The sequence below is a fragment of the Cenococcum geophilum genome (assembly GCF_001692895.1).
Source record: "Cenococcum geophilum 1.58 unplaced genomic scaffold K441scaffold_64, whole genome shotgun sequence".
Taxonomy (NCBI): domain Eukaryota; kingdom Fungi; phylum Ascomycota; class Dothideomycetes; order Gloniales; family Gloniaceae; genus Cenococcum; species Cenococcum geophilum.
This window is the reverse complement of record NW_027137622.1, coordinates 465105-484469: the sequence shown is the minus strand read 5'-3', so window position 1 is coordinate 484469 and position 19365 is coordinate 465105. Positions and strand designations below refer to the sequence as shown.

General features: G+C 35.5%; 2 protein-coding genes across 2 annotated transcripts; one reads left to right on the top strand and one right to left on the bottom strand.

The window, feature by feature from the left end:
- Positions 1-760: 760 nt before the first annotated feature.
- Positions 761-997, bottom strand: K441DRAFT_587290 (uncharacterized protein; the record flags this gene model as incomplete). The annotated part of the gene is given in 2 exon segments (XM_067644669.1): positions 761-898; positions 917-997. Coding segments are annotated over 2 exon segments (219 nt in total), but the record flags the coding sequence as incomplete, so codon positions are not given.
- A 17167-nt stretch (positions 998-18164) lies between these two features.
- On the top strand, positions 18165-19269 carry K441DRAFT_620662 (phospholipase C/P1 nuclease; the record flags this gene model as incomplete). Its single annotated transcript, XM_067645939.1, has 3 exons — positions 18165-18383; positions 18432-18714; positions 18762-19269. The coding sequence occupies 3 exons, from the start codon at positions 18165-18167 to the stop codon at positions 19184-19186; spliced, it is 927 nt and encodes a 308-aa protein (XP_067498263.1). The 3' UTR covers positions 19187-19269.
- Between the last annotated feature and the right edge of the window lie 96 nt (positions 19270-19365).

Here is a 19365-nt window from a genome sequence, read left to right as displayed (position 1 = left end):
CTATAGTATAAAGCTAAGGTATAGTTAGCTTTATTATAGGTAGTATACCTAAGGCCAAATTTTGTACTTTTAGGATTATCTAGTGTTGGAATTAATTATAGGGGTTATCTTTAGACTAAGGAAGGTCTTATAAGCAGCGTATTAGGCTATTAGGTTTAGTACCTTATACTTCTAGTTTATATATAATTTTAAATTTAAAACTAAAGAGGAACTTATTCTAATATACTTAGTATTAGTTTAGCTACTTTATAGTTATAAAGTACTTAAGGTTGTAATAGTCTATAAGGACTTTAGTTAGCTAATTAGGCTCTACTAAGAAGAGTTCTAGTTAGAATTCTTTAAACGCTTATATAATTATAAGGAGTTCTTTATTATAGATTTTATAGTTACACTCTTATAGTATAAGCTTAGATAAATAGAATACGACTAGGTAAAGGAAACCGTTATTACCTATCTAAGAAAGAATACCTACGTTAATGTGGTCTAAGGAGTTAGTTTTAAGGTAGAGTTATTATCCTAGTATAAAGTAAGCTAGGATAAGTGCTTTAGTAAAGGCATTTTTAAGGTCTTAGAACGCCTTCTTATATTTAAGCGTCTAGATAAAGTATAGGTGCGTTTTTCTTCCTTTTATAGAAAGGCCCTTCGTTTATATTATTATTATAAGTAGTGCTATTATACCTAAGAAGTTATATATAAATTTTTAATAAAAGTTAGTAAAACTAAAGAAGGCTTATACGTCCTTAATGCAGTTAGGGGCTTATTATTTAGTAATTATATATACCTTTTTAAGGTCCATACGGATACCCTTAATAGTAATAATTAGTTTAAGGTATTTTACTTCTATAACTAAGAATTTATACTTCTTTAAATTAATATAAAGTCCTATATCCCTAAGGCGCTATAGAACCTTTTAAACGTATTTAGTATGCTTAAAAGGGTTATTATTATAAATAAGTATATTATCTAGGTACGCAGAGCAGAAGTTATTAAGGTAGTCCTATAAGGCGTTATTAATATAGCTTTAGAAGGTGCCTAGGCCATTATATACGCTAAAGGGTATAATAGTATATTTAAATTAGCCGAAGCGTAATATAAATGCGGTTTTCTATTTATTACCTTCCCGTATTTAGAGATAGTTAAAGGTAGCAATAATATTAAGCTTAGTATAGATTTTAGCTTAACTAAGCTGCTTAAGGGTCTTACGTATAAGCGGTACTAGGTATTAGTTTTTAATTATAACAGCGTTAAGTCCTTTATAGTTAACGCAGAATTAAATACCTTCTTTTAGCTTCTTAGTAAGAAGGATAGGGGCGGCTATTAGTAATATGCTAGGACGAATAAATCCTTTATTAAGGTACTTGTTAATATACTTTTTTATAACTAAAAGTTTATCTTTTAATATTAAGTAGGGTCTCTTATAAGGTAGCATTTTTTCTTATTTAATATTAATAATATAGTTATTAGGTTAATATAGGGGGAGTATATCTACGCCCTTTTATAAGTATATATTAGTAAAGTTATAGTACCTCTTAGGGAGGAGCTTGCGGAGTTCTTTATTAATAAGTCCTTTTTTAAGCTTTATAGACTTCTTAAAGTCTAAAAGTAAAAGTTCGTAGAGTTCTATAGGGGCATTATCTTTTAAAAGATTAACTATATCTATTCTATTACTATAAAGGATATAATTCTATTCTTTATTAAGCTTATATAGTTATAATTAGGAAGCTATAGTAACGGTCTAGCCTTTCCTATATACTATATAGTAGAAGGCTAGGGCACTTATATAGTAGTAGTTAGTTATAAGTAGGGTAATAAGGGGTTTCTTAGGTTAATATCTTAGGGAGTAAATAAAGGTGGCTAGGCTATGCCCTAGGTAAGTCTCTCTATAGTATTTAAAGTTAAAGGTTACTTCTCTCTTCTTCTAGTTAATAGTAGGGTTATATTATTTAAGCTAGTTTATTTTAATAATAATAGGGTAGTTAGCAAGTAGTATAATATAGGCCTAGAGTTCTTCCTGGTGCCTATTTATATCTAGGTAGAGTTATACTATATAAGTAATCTTCTATACAGTATAACTATTATTAGTAAGTTATAGGGCGCGGGCTTTAATAAGGGGTAAGGTAGGTAGGTTATAAGTATATATAAATTAGGTATCTATAAATATATTAATAGCTCCGTAATTAATTATAAAATAGCTTTTATATTATTTTTTAGTAGTAGTTCCTATTATAGGTAAAACTATCTATTTCCGTCTATTTATTTTTATAGAGTTATCTATTAAGTAAGCTAATATATAAATCCCTCTACTATTAGGGCGTCTTAACCTATAACTTAGGGCAAGAACTTAGCGTTTTCCGCTTCTATATCCAACTCTACTACTATTACTATATCTTTATCTTATATAATAGTAGTATATAGCAATATATTTAGTGTTTAGGGTATTAGGTTAGGTATTAGGCGGCAGCTACTAAACTTAGCTATTAGGTAGTTTAGGTTATTATAATAATAGCCTTCTTAATAGTATCTATAGCAGCGTTTTAGTTTTTAGAGTAGCTCGCGCTCTCTATCTAGGAGTTTTTATAAAAAGGTTAGTATAGAGAAATCAATATTAGTTCCGGTAGTACTTAGGGTAGTAAGCGTTAGTAGCTTAGTATATATGGGTTTAGTAGGCCTAAAGGGCTTCTATAAAGAGGTCTTTAGATAAAAGTTAGCAGTAGTAATCTAATTTAGTTATTATTTAATCTTCTATAGAGCTGCTACTATATTATAAACATTGTTATAGTTATAGCTAGCGGCTACGTAACTAAGGCAATAAGTAACTTTTTTAAGGAGGTTTTTTTAGTCTTTAGTATTATCTTAGGCGAGGGCTCCAGTATATTCCTAAAATTTAATATAGAATTTATTAAATAATTTAGTAGGGCTTATCTTTAGGGCGTGTAGTTTAGCTTAGTTAGTGGCTAATAGGTTATAGTCGCGGTATATTAGGTTAAGATTATTAAGGACTTCTTAGTAGGATTACCACTTTTAGGGGCTACTAGTCTCCTATTAGGCGAAGAGTCTATTAAATAGTATACCCTTTATTCGCCCAATAATATAGCCGATCTTAGTATCTTCTATAAAAAAAAAAAGGTAGGCGCTCTAAGTTAGTTTTTTACGGATTTATATCTTCTAGTAGCTATATTCCTTATAGTCTCCCTAAAAGACTAGGGGATTAAGGTAGCGTATATTAGACCCTATAGTGGTAGTTTAGGTCCGATTATTATAGCTTTTATTATTACTGCTTTAGTAGGGGTTTCTATTAAGTAAAGCTGCTTAGCGCTAGCCCTCTATTAAGTATTAAGTAGGTAAAGTTGCTAGGGGTATAAAGACTTAGGTGGCGTTATATATAGTAGAGAGGTATCTAGTGTTATTATAAATATGCTCATTAAGCTAAGATTATAGATATTTAATTATGCCTTCTTTTTTAGTAACTATAGCAATTAGTGCAATTTTAGCCTTCTTTAACTATTAGATATCGCGTTTAGACATATAGAAGTTATCTTTAGTTTCTTAATATATATTATTAGCGAGCTCCTTATAAGCTTATAGGTCTTAGATAATATCGCGATCTTAGGTAGTATATATCTCGGCTTATATAAGCTTTAGGTAGTAGTTCTATAGAAGGCGATAGTATTTATTAGGGTCTTATACTACTATTTTTATAAACATCTCAGCGTCTTATATTTTAATTTTAATAGGTAATAGCCCTTCCGTTTACTTGTCCGTAGTTATATAGTTAATAAAAAATAAAATATTATTAATATCCATCTCCTTAGGGGTTAAGGCTAGGTGTAAGAGTACATATATTAGATCCCGCCGCGCTTACGAAAAATATCGCAAGCACTCCGTGTCTTTTTGGCCGAATAGCGACGTTGGGGCGGGAAACGTTACACTAGGGCTAATAAATTAAATTCTCTTAGGTTTAATTAGCGTTATAGGTTAAGTATATGTATTAGATTATTCTTTAGGTTTAATATAATAGCTAGTAAAGAATATTATCTTACTATTATAGGTTCCTTAGAAGTATAAAGTAAGGTAATTTATAAACACGCTACTTTTAATAGCGCCTATAGTATTATAGAGACGTAAAATTGGTTATAGGCTAAGCGTTAATGGTAAAAAGGCGTAACGTAATGTTATAGGATGGGGGTAGTGGCTATAAAGTGTATGTATTTAAGAAGTCTACAAAACGTTACGCGATCGATCGTAAGGGTTAAGGGCGTAAGGAGGTAATATACCTACGCGTAGCTAATATAAGCTGTACGTAAGGTGTATGTAAGAGCACGGGGCTCTCCTATGGAGGCCCCTACGGTAGGGTTCCGTGATAGTTAAAAAGTAAAATATTAAAAAAGCTCTTATTTATTAAGCTTAATAATATATATAAATAGTATAAAATAATATACTTAGCCTTTTATAAGTAAATATATGTTATATATAGTATTTTATTATTTAATAAAAGCTCTTATAGTGAATTATTTATAGCCTTTTTAATATATTGGGAATAAAGGCATATAAGGCATATTGCCGTCACGTATGGCAAGTTGCTGTTACGTGCGGCAAGTTGCCGTCACGTGCCGCCGCGGCACTAGCGTGGTGAGGAACCTTAAGTTCCTCACCCCTTTCTTTAAGAAGAAAGAAAAGAAGAATAATTATTATACTATCTACGAACCGTAGCTACGTAATATCCCCTTATATAACCAATACTAATTAGTGGTTAACTTTACTGTTATACTATAGAACAGTAAGGTATTCCACCAAGAAGAGACAAGCCACTATACCAGTGCTACTCGTGCTAGAGAAAGCTGTCTTTTAAGGTTAGAACTAGTCCTAAACCTTAAATAAAACTCTTCTATAAATCTAAGGATCTAAAGGCCAGAACTGGTCCTAAGCCTTTCTAAGATTACGGATTCTTACGTCCATTACGCAGAATAATATACTTTACGAGTCTTCGCGATTTAAGGCCAAAACTGGTTCTAAGCCCTATAATTATAAATATACGTCTAAACGCGTACTAAACGATAAACGCGTACTAAATAATAAATATATATTACAAACGCGTACCAAACGACAATCCCTATACCAATAACACTTCCCTCCCTCCGAAAATATGGCTACGCCTACTTTAAATAACTAAAAAGACTCCTTACCACTAGGGGTAGCTAAGCACGCGAAACTTATCAATAAAGATTAGGATAAATTCACCTTTAATATAACAACTTGTACCATAAAACAAGTTAATAGCTTTCTCCTACACTATATTATATTCTACCGAAATAGATGCTACGCCGATTTATAACTATAGGAGTATTTTAGGGAGGATTTCGTAGGATAGACTGCTGATACCTAGGCACTTAGCAACGTTAATATTGTTTAGGATTTTTAAGACTTCCTCTATAGGAATGGGGTATATATTACTAAGAACGGTAACCTAATCGCTAGCAATATTTAGGCCGTTATTACTAGTATAGAAGAACCAATATGGACGGAAGCTAAGATTATATATTAACTACGGAAACCTAAAAATAACCCATATTCTTTAGAAGGCAACTTTAATTTGTATTAAAACCCCTAAAACGCCAACCCCCCACCTAAAGCTGCTCTCCCACCTAGAGGTGCTCTCCCACTTAGAGTTGCTCCGCCTCTACCTCCTCTACTCTAGCCAACCGGTGAACCTTTACTATAAGAAGTTACGAATCTAATAAAGGTATATTTAGATAAAGAGAAGAAGTTTAGAGGAGAACTGTATAATATACTCGGAGCAAAACTATAGGTCTTTTATAACTGTTGCAATAAGGTTAGAATTTAACGCCACTAGTACCATTACGCTTTCTCTATTATGTTAAAGGGACGGGTAGTAATATTCTATTACAACCATATTACGGGTAAAAACTATAGCTTTAATATAATGCTTTAGCTTACTAGAGCCCACTTTAAGACTAATAAGAATTGCTAGCTTTATATATCCGAATGGCAGGAGACTATATTTTAAAGAGTTATCGCTTCTAACCTAACAAAGACTTATTTAGAGTGCCTTTAACTACTCTTTAATAAACTCTAGAAAATCTAATATGGCCTTACTAAAACTTACTAAAACAAGAACAGCCTAAGGGACTAGGTTATCTTAGTATGCCGTAGCGTTCCTAAGTGTAACTTGGCGCTATATAAACCTACGGACACGTTTAAAGGAGTATATACTAAGCTACGCTCCACCGTAGGTACTACGATGCGAATATAAGAATCTTAACAGCTCTATACCGAAAACCCTACCTAACTAAGTACTCCCGACTAATATAATTATAACTAGACTAATTAAATATATAGTGGCCATAGTAGGGAATATAGAAGAGGGTATAATTAATGTCGACTATAAGGTAATTATAGAGGTCCTTGTAGAGGTTTATTTTGAAGTAATTGCTAAAAGAAGTACTACGTTTATAAGAAGCCAAATTGCTAGTTAACTAGACACTCCCTTAATAAGTAAAAAGAGGCATATAATAAGTTCCGTTAGAGTATAAAAAACGTCGGAAATTATAAGGTTACTACGGCCTACTTTTAAAGCTTCCTAGTTTAATATAAAGGCGTAGAAGATCTTAAGGGTAAAGTTAATAAGACCGAACAGCTCCTTATAGATATAGAAATTAAGGACTACTTACCTAACCAATACTTTACTAAGTATGGTAAGGTAAATAGTACACAAACCGTTACTATTTTTAATAACTAATTTATACTCCATTTTATTATAAAGTTAGATATCTTTAATAAGCTAAAGGAGAGCTCTGCGTTTTCCTTTAATAACAAATACTCGGCGAACGTCTTCTATAGTATTATACCGGATACTAGAGCCGCAGGAGTATCTATAGTAGGAGAACCTTAAGTTTGAGCCCTTTAGCAGCTTAATAGCTCTGTTTAGATTAACTATTTAATAGTAAGCCAACACACGATTCGTTTTAGCAAGGGTACTATAATCTCTCTTGGTATAATTAGGGTTCAAACCCCCTTAGGGTATATTACTTTTTACGTTAATTCCTACAAATACCCCGTTTCTATTTTATATTAGAGATATAGATAAACTAGGTGTTAAGCTTAATAACCTTAAGAATATGCTTATATAGGGAGATAATCGGGTGCCTATTATACGTAAGTAGGGTTACCCTTGGCTACTCCTTTAATAACTAGAAAAGAGTGTTGTTTAGAGCTATTTAACTAAGTTAGAGTTACGCCAACTATACCGTCGTTTTGGTTACCTATTAGTTCACTAATTGCTTAGGGTTCTTTAGCGAGTAGGCTATAAAGTTAAGGTTAAGGTAATTAAGCATCTTATAAAATACTGCTACTACTACTAAATAAACTAGAGGTCCCCTAGCTGTTTTAAGTTCACCCTTAAAGATAACTACGACTTTAACTTCTATATTATCGTTAACGTTATATATCTTAGCGGCAAGCCAGTACTCTAAGTTATTAACTTCTTAACCTCCTTCTAAGCCGCACAATTCTTAAAGGATATATCAGCTAGGAACGCATAGGATACCCTTTAGTTATACTAGATTAATATCTACCTAGGACCCCCTAATTAAATCGTCCATAATATAGGAAAGAATTTCTTATCTATAGAGTTCCGATAATAGATAAAGGTAATAGCAATTAAGGTTAAGGAAGTCCCCGTTAAGGCACATAATAGTATTAAAAAAGTGGAGCGATATTACGCGCTATTACGCCGCGTATATAAGATTATCTCTTTAGAACTAAAGGACACTAGTAAAGAACTTACCTTATAAATAGCTGTTAAAGCTATTAATAATTCCGCTAGCCCGAATAGACTCGTACCTATATTGCTAGTTTTTAGCGCCTACCCTTAAATAACTAACAATTCTCTACTATCTCCCTCCATTATATAATAAGCTGAGGCTATTTACAAGGCAATAAAGGAGGTGCGACGTCTTTACGCTATACGCTAGGTTAATAACGCACTAGGAATAAGAAATGGCCTAAATACCTTAAATACGCTTAATCTGCCACTTTAGTCTAAAGTACGCGTATAGCGTGAAAAGGGAGAATGGTTAGGCCCATACCAACTTATTGCAATTAATGGTTAAACTTATACTATTTAGATGCCTTACAGACCTACTTAATTCCGTTTAACTGTTATTAAGCCTTACTATAAAGATAATAATTCTAAGCCTTTATAGGATACCCCAGAAGATGCCCTAAAAGAGAACCACGATTAATATGCTCTAGAAGGCAACTACGATCCCAATATAATTGTAGTAGATGCGCCACAACTATAACGCGGTAGAGGTCGCCTAAAGGGATTACAAAATCGCTAATATCTTATTAATTTTAAAGAATAATTTATTGCCGCTATTAAGAATAAAGTTAAGTTATTAATAGCCTTTATAACAGCTAAAGAGAAGGCTAACTTTAAGCTCGCAAAACAGCTCCAAAAGGAAGGTTATATTATAACCCTAGGAGCTCCTTTCTAAGCATCTAATAAGCAGGAAATCGACGGTCTTATTATAAGAGGAGTCTTTAAATTCAAGAAGTATGACCCTACTAAGTTTAATAAAGTTTGCATCTTTAAGTTAAGGATAGTTAATAAGATTAAGGGTAAGGCTACTAACGCCCTATTTAAGAAATTAAGGCTTATTATCTAAGGTTATAACAATAATGGCAAAGAGATAATTCTTATATAATCTCCTATAATTCAACAAGCTAGTTAGCAAGTCATTATTATATTAGCTTCCTCCTTAATAAAGAATAGAATGGCGGTTTATTTATAAGATATTACTTAAGCCTATACCTAATTAGAGACGCACCTTTAGCGCTTAATATTAGCATACCTTTCAGAGTAAATTCGCTACTAGTATCCTAAAGATATAATTATAGTTGTGCTTAAGCTATTATATAGAATCGCAGAGGTAGGAACTTACTAGTAGGCTATCTACAGCAAGCACTATAAAGAGAAGCTTTTAATAACTACTTTTATATTTGATCCCTGCTTCCTTATTATAACTATAGGAACCCTATTTAGAATTGTTAGTATATAAACTAATAATATAATTATCTTAGGAGACAACCAATTCTTAGCTCTTAAAGAGGATAAGCTAGTAAAGGCAAATCTTATAGCAAAGCTAAAGGAAAAGCTTAACTCAACAACACCATTACTCTTTAATAGATGCATCCTCTCCCTAAATGAGAATTCTATTGCTTTGCGCCAGAAGGGTTAAGGCAAGAAGATTAACGTTATTAACGTTAATTCTCTAAAGCAAGGATATATGGAGTAACGTGCTCGCGGAGCTTATATTACTTCTATCTATTAACCTAAGGCTTTATTTAATCTCTTTATTACGGCTTAACACTAGGAACTAACTAAGGATAATATCCTTGCCCTAAATAAGCGTCTTTTTTAGTAAATAAACCATCTTAATTAGGGACTACTCTACGTGCCTATTAACCTTCCTACCGCTAAGCTCTTTATATTTATTAATAGATCGTTTATAAATAATAAAGATTTTAGCTCCTAGCTAGGATATAAGATTATTATTGCAAACGAATCTACTAAAGAGAATAACTTTACAATCCACGGTAATCTTATCTATTAGAGCTTAACTAAGAGTAAGCACGTTACTTAAAGCGTTCTAGCGTTAGAGATATATAGAATGGTTAGCGGAGTTAACATAGTAATTACAATTAGAACTACCCTAAAGATGATTATAGATCGACTCGAACTTCCTATTATCCCTATAATCGTATGCACCGACTCATATTCCCTCTATAAGTATTTAGTTAAGCTCGGTACTACAAAGGAGAAGCACCTTATAATTAATATTATAGCACTTTAGCAATCCTACAAGCGTTAAGAACTCTTTAAGATTTAATAGATTAATGGCTAAAATAACCCGGTAGATATAATAATAAAGGCGAACCTAAATAAGGCACTAGAGACGCTTATTAACACAAATACTCTATATATATAAGTTAAAGGTTAGGTTAAAAGGGAGTCTCTAGAAATTTCTTAGTTATGTAAGGTCTTAAGATATCCAGGAACTTTAACCGGCGGTCGAAGTTGTCTAATTAGTTATATTCTGCAAACCCTGACTTAAACTAGCCAATTAGGATTTTCTATCCCCGGGATAGAAAATCGCTATTGGCTCGCTTACCGCTAGCGCCTTAGCGGCCCTACTAACAAGATACCTACCCACAACTTATAATTAAGAAAGCACTACGTGCTAAGAGGCAAATTTTAGGACAGCGAGACTTATGTTATAATAGCAATAGTAAGTAAGGAGGATTGATTTTTGTTCCGCTAGTTAAGCGGTATATATATATAGATGGCAACCATAAAAGAAGAGTTGCTAGTATTGGGAATAAAGGCATATAAGGCATATTGCCGTCACGTATAGTAAGTTGCCGTTACGTGCGGCAAGTTGCCGTCACGTGCCGCCGCGGCACTAGCGTGGTGAGGAACCTTAAGTTCCTTACCCCTTTCTTTAAGAAGAAAGAAAAGAAGAACAATTATTATACTATCTACGAACCGTAGCTACGTAATATCCCCTTGTGTAACCAACATAATAAATGCTTGAAATTTTATTATATAATAAAAAACCTCTATAATATAGCTATAAAAAATTATTTTTTTATATAAATATAGTATTATATAAGCATTAGTAATTATAAACCATAAATTTTTAGTTTATTTGCTTAATAGTAATATATTAGTTTGCTAGTTTCTTATTTTTAAATTTTTTCTAAAAATTCTAAAGCATTATATATATACTAAATAAAATTAAAGCTTTTTATGCTTAAATCTTAATAATATATATAAAATAAGTATATATAAGTTTTTTTTAATATATATTTTATATAGCTATATAAAAATATAATAAACGTTTGAATTTTTATAATTAAGTGATTTTTTTAAGCTAATTACTTTATTATTATAGTATTTTTAATAATAAAAACCTTTTAATTATATTTTATAAGCCTTTGTAAGCCTTTATATATTAATATTATAAAATTATATATAGTAGTAGCTTAGTTATACTTAAAAGTTTTAAAAACTACTAAATATTTTAAAGCTAAATAGTTAGAAACTACTTAATATTTTTTTAAAAAAAATTTATATTCTTAACTAGCTATGGAATATCTATACACCATATAAATTTTATTAGTTTTTATTAATGTTTAGTCTACTAAATCGATTTAGTGGGGTTGGGAAAGTCGTGCGTTAGGTGAGACCGTGCGTTAGCCGATAAAATACGGTATTATAACGTAGTTGACCAGGAAGCGAGCCACCCCATGTAGCGAGCCACATACAGGTGATATTTGATTAATTTATAATAAAATCAACAACGAGCTTATATATATTCTAAATAGGCCAAATTGAAGCTTTTATACTACTGTTTTGATCGCGATATCGCTTAAATTAATTTATCTACGTTTTGGTGATGATATAGGCCCGCGCGCCGACTAACTGTATAGGCGGCTACCACATTCCTGCGACGTCCCTTTCCAGATCAACGACCCGTTAATCCACTTATTTGTAGGCTGTGGATCGCACCTAAATATATAAGAGAGGTGGGCCCAATCCTAATTATATTTACTAGGGTTTAGAACGGCTCTACTTAATATAGCAACGTTAAGCTCTGGTAGAGTCGTTCCTTCCTTATACTCCCTTTAAGTTAACTTTTATGCGGAGGCCTCCTGCTTCTATAGATCTTTAGATTTTAATTAATTAACGTCTTCCTAATTAAGGACTCTGCCCTTACTAAGGAGTTACCTACTTAATTTCTTATTAATACAAAAGCTTTAATATTTCTTATTTTCTTCCCTTTAGATATGGGAGTCGGTCGCGAAGCCTATTAAAGCTTTAAATAGCTTTTTAAGACGTCATCGAGTTGGAGTCTTAAGTAGGCCGTTAGGTCGCGCGGTCGTTAATTTATTAATTTAATTATATAGAGATTCGATTTCCCTTACAGTTCTTAACGTCTTTAGAGTGTATAAAGTAGTAGGTATATTTAATTCCTCTATATCCTGGCTTTTAGAAGGCTCTATATAAGTAAGAGTCTTTAAGATAGTAGTAGGATTATAAGGTAGAAGGCCTATAGCTCTCTAGGCGCTGCAGATTATATTATAGGTAAATGCCTACATGCGCTCCTTCGGGTAGAGCTTTAAAAAATATTCCTTATTAACACCTAAGTGGCTATATTGATAGAAGTCATCTACCTGTTTCCCGTAGTAGTGAGAAAGTGGTCCAAAATAACCTATATCTAGTGGTTAAAGCTTATAAGTCGAATGAGGTAGTAGGGCCACTAGGACGATCTTATGCGCAAGCGCATACTTAACGAATTGCCAGGTAAGGTAGCTTAAATAATTATCTATTAAAAGCAGGCGATATTACTATATTTTACCGTCGGAATCTTCTACAAGGTGTTTCGTATGTTTATTATAATGTTTAATATAATATAGACCTAAGGAGTTGTCCGTTTACCTACTAGGGGAGGTGGCGTATATATATCCGCGAAGGCCCTTATTTTGCTTACTGATTTAATACTATCCTTTTAGGTAGGTTTACACCTTTTAAATCAAGAAGGCAGGCAGTAGAGAGCCGTTGGCGCATATCGTCTTAATAATAGACACCAACTCACAAGAGCCTGGCTATATAACTGTTTAATTCTTTGACCTCTCCTTACACGTCTTGCCTAACACAATTACCTAGGCCACTGCTGCAAGGCCTAGTATTACCCCCTTCTCGTTAAAGTTGCTAATAAATTTTAAATGCTTAATTTATCTCATTTTTGCTCGTCACCATCTGAAGAAGAAGAAGAAGCCGTACAATAATATCAATATTTGGAGGTATAGGCACAAAGGAGGCTATCTCTGCAAGCACAGCCGGCGCCAGGCCTGCAGCTACAGGTAGGGTGGGTGAAGCAGAGAAAGCCAAGTATGACCCAGAAAGAGCTGTTCCCACAAAGCAGAGCGTAGTAGGAACAGACCTATACCCAAATATTGTGTATTGTGTGGAGGGGGCCCGAAGGCTAAGAGAAGCGCCAGCGAAGGTAGGGGAGCGTAGCCAGCGAAGGCAGAGGGTAGGGGAGAGCGTCCAATGTAAACCCTATTTAAAAAACCCTCCTAGTCGCCGCTAGGTAGGGGAAAAATTAGGTAAAGACTGCTCGTGGAATAGGGTAAGACGACCTAACGCGACGACGACAGCGAGACGCCACGTATTGTGACGACAGCGAGACGCGCATTGTGATAGCCAAATGCTCACTTGAGTGAAAAGCAAGATATAAACCAGACCTTTAATACTTCTGATGCGTTTGACGCGTAAAAAGCGAAAAAAAGGGGGGTGGTTGTAGATGCGGCGGTAAGATAATCTAACGCGACAATGACGGGATGAGACCGTCGTAATACGATAGACCGAATGAACAACAAGTTCTCTATTAAATGAGCCATACAAGAAAGCAAAAGCCGTATGGCTCAAAAATGGAGAAGTTTGATGTTGTTGGTAGAAGTCGCGGTGCTCGCAATCTACCGATAAACATTTTCACTTAATATTACTTAGGCCTTGTTTGGTTACTTTTTTCTACCTATGAGATTCCACCGTTTCAACCACCAAAAATTCAAAACGGAACAAACAGGTCAAATAAATCGAACAGGTCAAAAATTAAACAGGTTTGGGCCTTCCGTTTAGTAGATCAACCTATTCAAATAGCTTAGCAGCTAAAATTGAGGCTTAAAACGGCCGTTTTAACTTTATCGCGTCTACCGCGATTCTGTGGCCCAAAGTAGTATAGAGTGCGCGATATCTAGGTCTTGGCCGCAAAAAGGTTGTCAAACAGGTTAAAATCTTAAAGTACCTCTCGAGGTACTTTTCAACACCTGCCCAGCCGTTTCGACGCTTATCTGTGCACTATCCTGCCCGATTTGTAATCGTGTACATTAACCTCCACCTTATATACGATAAACCCGCCTATTACTACCGCTGTATCTGCAGGCCTATATGCCCTATTAACACTATTCTATATACTTATAGAGTGCGCTAAGCAACTTCCTGGCAGCGGTGGACGGCGTCAGCAAATTGTTAACCCTTTACGTAGTAAAAGGAAGACGATTAAGTTGTTATATAGGCCTCCGTAGGTAATTAAGATGGTAACGCGGCTTAATTAATAGTTGTTTAAATTGCTACTGAATCGGCTTGTAAATAAATATAGTTTATACCCGCAGGCAGGCCTCTCTACTGCTTAAAAGTTAATAATATTTATGTCGATCTGCGGTAGAGGACTTAGCATGCGATATATAGCCTACAAGTGGTAGTACTTAACGCATACAATAAGCCTGTAAGTAGTTAATATTTAAAGCGGTAGAGGACTAGAACTTACTAGTATTAGTGTATTCTATAAAGTTCTTAATACATACTATAAGCTGCATAAGAATATTATCGTTCTTCCTAATGAAATAACACCCGATTAAGTCGAATCTAATAATAAGATATGGCCCTTTTTTGCTAATTATATTGGCGCACTCGACGGCTTGTATATCCCAATATCAGTTTCTTTATATAAGCAATCGGCTTGGAGGAATAGGAAGGGCTAGCTCTCGCAGAATATTCTTACGGCGTGCGATTTTAATATAAACTTCGTATATATATTACCTGGATAGGAAGAATCTACACATAACAGTCGGGTGCTTAGTTGCGCGAAGGATCGAGGGTTTAAAATACCACTAGGAAAATACTACCTGGCTAACGCCGGATACGCTTAGGAGGATCCTATACTGCTTATACCGTATTAGAAGGTTTAATATCACCTAAAAGAATAAGCCAAAGCGGCTTAGAGGCCAAAGGATAAGTATGAGCTATTTAACTTACGCCATACGCAGCTAAGGAATGTAATTAAACGGGCGTTTAGTGTTCTAAAGGCGCGATTTCTTATATTTAATAAGCCCTGGAGAGGCTACTCAATTAAAACGCAGATTAAGATTGTATAGGCAATGACGGCGGTTTATAACTTCTTAAACTAGATTAGGTGGAACCTATGGGACAAGGACTCTGGATATAAAAGTAGCGATGAGGAAGATAAGGATATTTTAAGCAAGGATTACTATAATATAATACAGCGGCGTAGTGATATTACTACTGTAATGTGGGAGCAATATAGTAAGGTTCTAGCTGCTAGAGAGCATAATATTATAGTATAGATAAAGAAGTTAATATAAAGCTTTAGTAGGGTATTATTGATATCTTTTATGTTATAATAGTTGCCTTAAAAAGCTGTAGAAGTGATTAATCTATAGGTAGAGCATTTAGAGCAGTAAAATAATGTGCAATACCACTAATAAAAAAGTTGTAATAGATAACTTGATTATAGCTTATCTATATAACTAGCCTTCTTTATTAATCTAACCTAAAATCCTTATTAAGTTAAGCCTCTAACTTACTACTAAGCTTAAATCTCTCCTCTACCAACCTAAATTGATTAAAAGACGCCTGCTGCCGCCTTATATTAGTTATAAGCTGTTTTATATACCCTTCCCAAGCTTTACTAGTAAGTGAATTAAAGATATAGGTCCTACTTTTAACCTTAAAGCCTTTTAGAACCAATTGCTGATTAATGGTAGATAGGTGGTGAAACTCTTTTATAAAGCTACTTACTGCCCTTTTAATTAACGAACTCTGCATTACTAATAGCGTCGCCCTAAAAGAACTAAGCGCCGCTGTCGCTTTATTAATACTCTCGCTTAAAGACTCTACCACTATTAACGGCTTTGAACGGCCTCTACTGGCCGCTTTAGTAGCGTTCCTTATTAAACGCCTTATAAGGTCTAGATCCTTTACCTTCTGGGTGTTACGAAGCTTTTTTCCTGCTATATGGGAGCGCGATTGGCTTAACGAAGAAGACTCTAAGGAAGCTATAGATAAGGAACGTAAGGGAGTTAAAGGCGTTAACATATTAGATAAAGGAGTAGGTAAGGAAGTTAGGCTCTAGCCCTCTATTGGCGTGCTAGATAGGCTAGGTTTAACCGTTTTATGCGGCTTATTTAGGTCTATAATATCCTTATCCTTATCCTTATATTTGGCGTTAATATTAGATATATTAGAGTCCTCGTTTTAGCAGTTCCACTCTAACGCCTTATTTAGCGCGTTATTAATTAATGCGGCCATATGGCCACTAGCCATTTTATTAGTAAGCAACTCATCTAGCTAGCTAAAAAAGGCAGGTTTCCGCTTCCTAAAAGGCCTCCTTTGAATATGCTTAAAGAAGTAGGTATCTATAACGCCTTCCTTATCCGTCTATAAAACGTCAGTAACCTTATATCGGCCCCATCCAAAACACGCGTTAATGTGGGCCTCCCATTCGCGCTAGGTAGCCTTAAGTATGTTATACTTATTTATACACTGCCCAAGGCTAATATCCTGGCCCGATTTAGTCTTGATATAGCCAATAGAGTTGGTATAGGCGGTGACTTTAAACATCGTACCGTTTGTCTCCTTCCCTGCCCTTATAAGTAATTGTAAGTACTCCAAAAAGGCTTTAGTTGAGGCCTCTAACCATATTAACCTATTAGGCTTCTTGCCTGAATCAGCGTCCTCCATTACTGCCTTCTTCTTCTGCGTCTTCTTAGCAGGCTTTGGAGGAGATTTAGCAGCCGCAGTATTAGATCTACTATCCTTCGCCGTATTTGCCCTCCCTTGCTTCGCCGTTAGCTTCTTTGTAGGCTCCAATACACCAGATATTAATATTGGCTCGGTAGAGGTGGAGGTAGAGGTAGAGGCAGAGGTAAAGGCAGAGGTGGAGGCAGAGGTAGAGGCAGAGGTAGAGGATGTTATACTTGGTACGCTAGTTGTAGGAGGGGTGCTGACAGAGGCAAGGTAGTTAGCTATTACGATAGGTGTGTAATTAAGGGAGAAGTTAATGGTATTGATGAGGATCTAATAGGACCTTTTTGGCGTCCTCTACCTACGATACCTTATCACCTTTTCGTCCGTTTGCCAAGGAGCGGCTCAAACAGGTCCCTTACGGCGATTCTACCAAACGATAGACATCCACCTATTCATTCTACACCCCTGTAAGGTATTAACTAGTGGCGCTTATAATTGGAGCTATTTGGCGTCAAAGATTCGAATAGGTCAAATTTTGGTAGTCGAAACGGTGGAATCTCACAGGTAGAAAAAAGTAGCCAAACAAGGCCTTATAAATAGCATGGAAGAACGTGAACCAATTATGTATAACCACTGGATTATTATTCTAAGCTCTTTAATAGTCGAGCTGACGACTTAATATAGTACTAAAACCGTGGCGTTAAATAAATCTCTGCCCCCAATGCTTAGCCTTTTCCTAAAAGGGAATAAGCCATTTTTAAGAGCATATTAACCGTTAACGGAAGGCCCTAGGATTAACATTTGTATATCCATTTAATAATTTGCTGTTCTTATAAAGGATACAATAAACCTAGGTAAGCTTCGTGTTGTGGGAGATGGCCAGCAAGACAATGTCCAGCGGTAGATCTAGGTGCTCCGTGGGCGCTAGAGGCCTTGCGAATCGACGGCTCAACACCAGAAGAAAGATCTTGTATGATATTTTGTATGGTAGTCTCGGCTTCGCGAGAGGGCAAGGATTGATTTGGCATCTTGTAATATGCTGAGGCTTTTTGATTTTGGTGCAATTTGCTATGAAATTAAAAATGGTAGGAATATTCTTGTGTGGCTCGCTACGTGGGGTGGCTCGCTTCCTGGTCAACTACGTTAAGAAGTCGTTACTTTGGCGCGAATATAATGGTGCCAAGAACCTCATTTTAACTACCGTATATAGTATAGCAATTTGATGCGCTTACCAATATAGAGGAGCTCCATATTTAAAAGTTGTCAGATTTACCGAACAATAGCCTCATATTTAGATTTGAGCTCTATATTGGTTAAGTATGGAGCCTCCATATTGAATATGAAGTTGCAACCGAGACTGCCTAGTTTTGCTAGTTGTACAAATAATGGCAGCATCGGCTGTTTAGCTATCAGTATCAAACTCGAAAGGATAATCGGTTGAGAATGCGCCTGCGAAACCTTCTCTCGAATAGCTTGCAGCTTGCCATAACGGCGGCGTGGAACGCTGATGGTTTGCGCCTCCATACAATCAATGCTACAAAATATTGCTAATGTGAATCTTCAGTACATAATCATATCGGTTTTATGTCCGAGAAGTTCTGAGCACATACACGGCCTCCATCCTCCAACAATTCTCGAGCCACAATACAATGGGTCCATTGGGCGCGCCGCAGCTTGGGCAGACTCGTATGCGCATACAAAGGAAGGAGCCTTTTCATATCAGTGGCATTGGATCGATGCGAATGACAATGTAAGTAGTATGCTGCTCATCTGCAGAGGGCTTATGCTGACTTCGTAGCCTCCGGAGCTATGCAATCCATACTACCGCAGAGATTGCACGGAAGGCGGGTGCATTGTCTCCGCTATCACAAACCAAACAGACATTCTACAGGAATGTGTTGATGCAACCAAAGGGGGTTTTTTGACCGGTGGCACGAACCTCACCTGTTTATACGCGTTGAAATGTGTATCGTATTTCCTTGGAGATATAATACAGCCTCTCCATGTATCTGGTATTGCAGCCGGAGGTAAATTCTTTAATGTTACGTTCGGGAACCACTTGACTGAGCTTCACGCTGTGAGTTGGGTCTATTCTCCTCTCATTGACTAGTTAAGTTAACATATACAGGCTTGGATGACTACATTGTCTACGCCGATTCCGGCGTCTCTAAATTCTCCAATATCTCCATCAGTCCATTAATGACCGAACTCATCTCGCGAATCCAGAATGACGATTCCTTCGAGCCCACATACCAATGGCTAGCTTGTAGTGAGCCCTCCACACCTCTAGAATGCGCCCTAACCTGGGCTCGCGAAAGCAACGCCTGGACCTGTGACTATGTTTATAGTCATGTCTTCAATCATACGAATCTCCTGACTAGTGGATATGCTGAGGGAGCATATCCAATTGTGGAACTTCAAATCAACAAAGCTGCGCTGAGGTTAGGGACTTGGTTGAATAAGCTGGTACACAGGGATTATAAGAAGGATAGACAGATGATCTTAGATACAAACCCAGGCAGGACTGGAGGACCAGATCAAGGTGCTTATTAGTATAGAATATGACTAATACTCGTCGAAGAAGAGGCGGTAGAGATCTAGTCGTGGGTAATGGTCACTTGCGAATTATCTTAATGCCCTTATAATTTTCATATATATTCCAAAAAGACCGGCTATATGCCATTGTCAAAATTCCTTCCCTTCGACCATTTTTATTAATTCTCAAGCCTCAT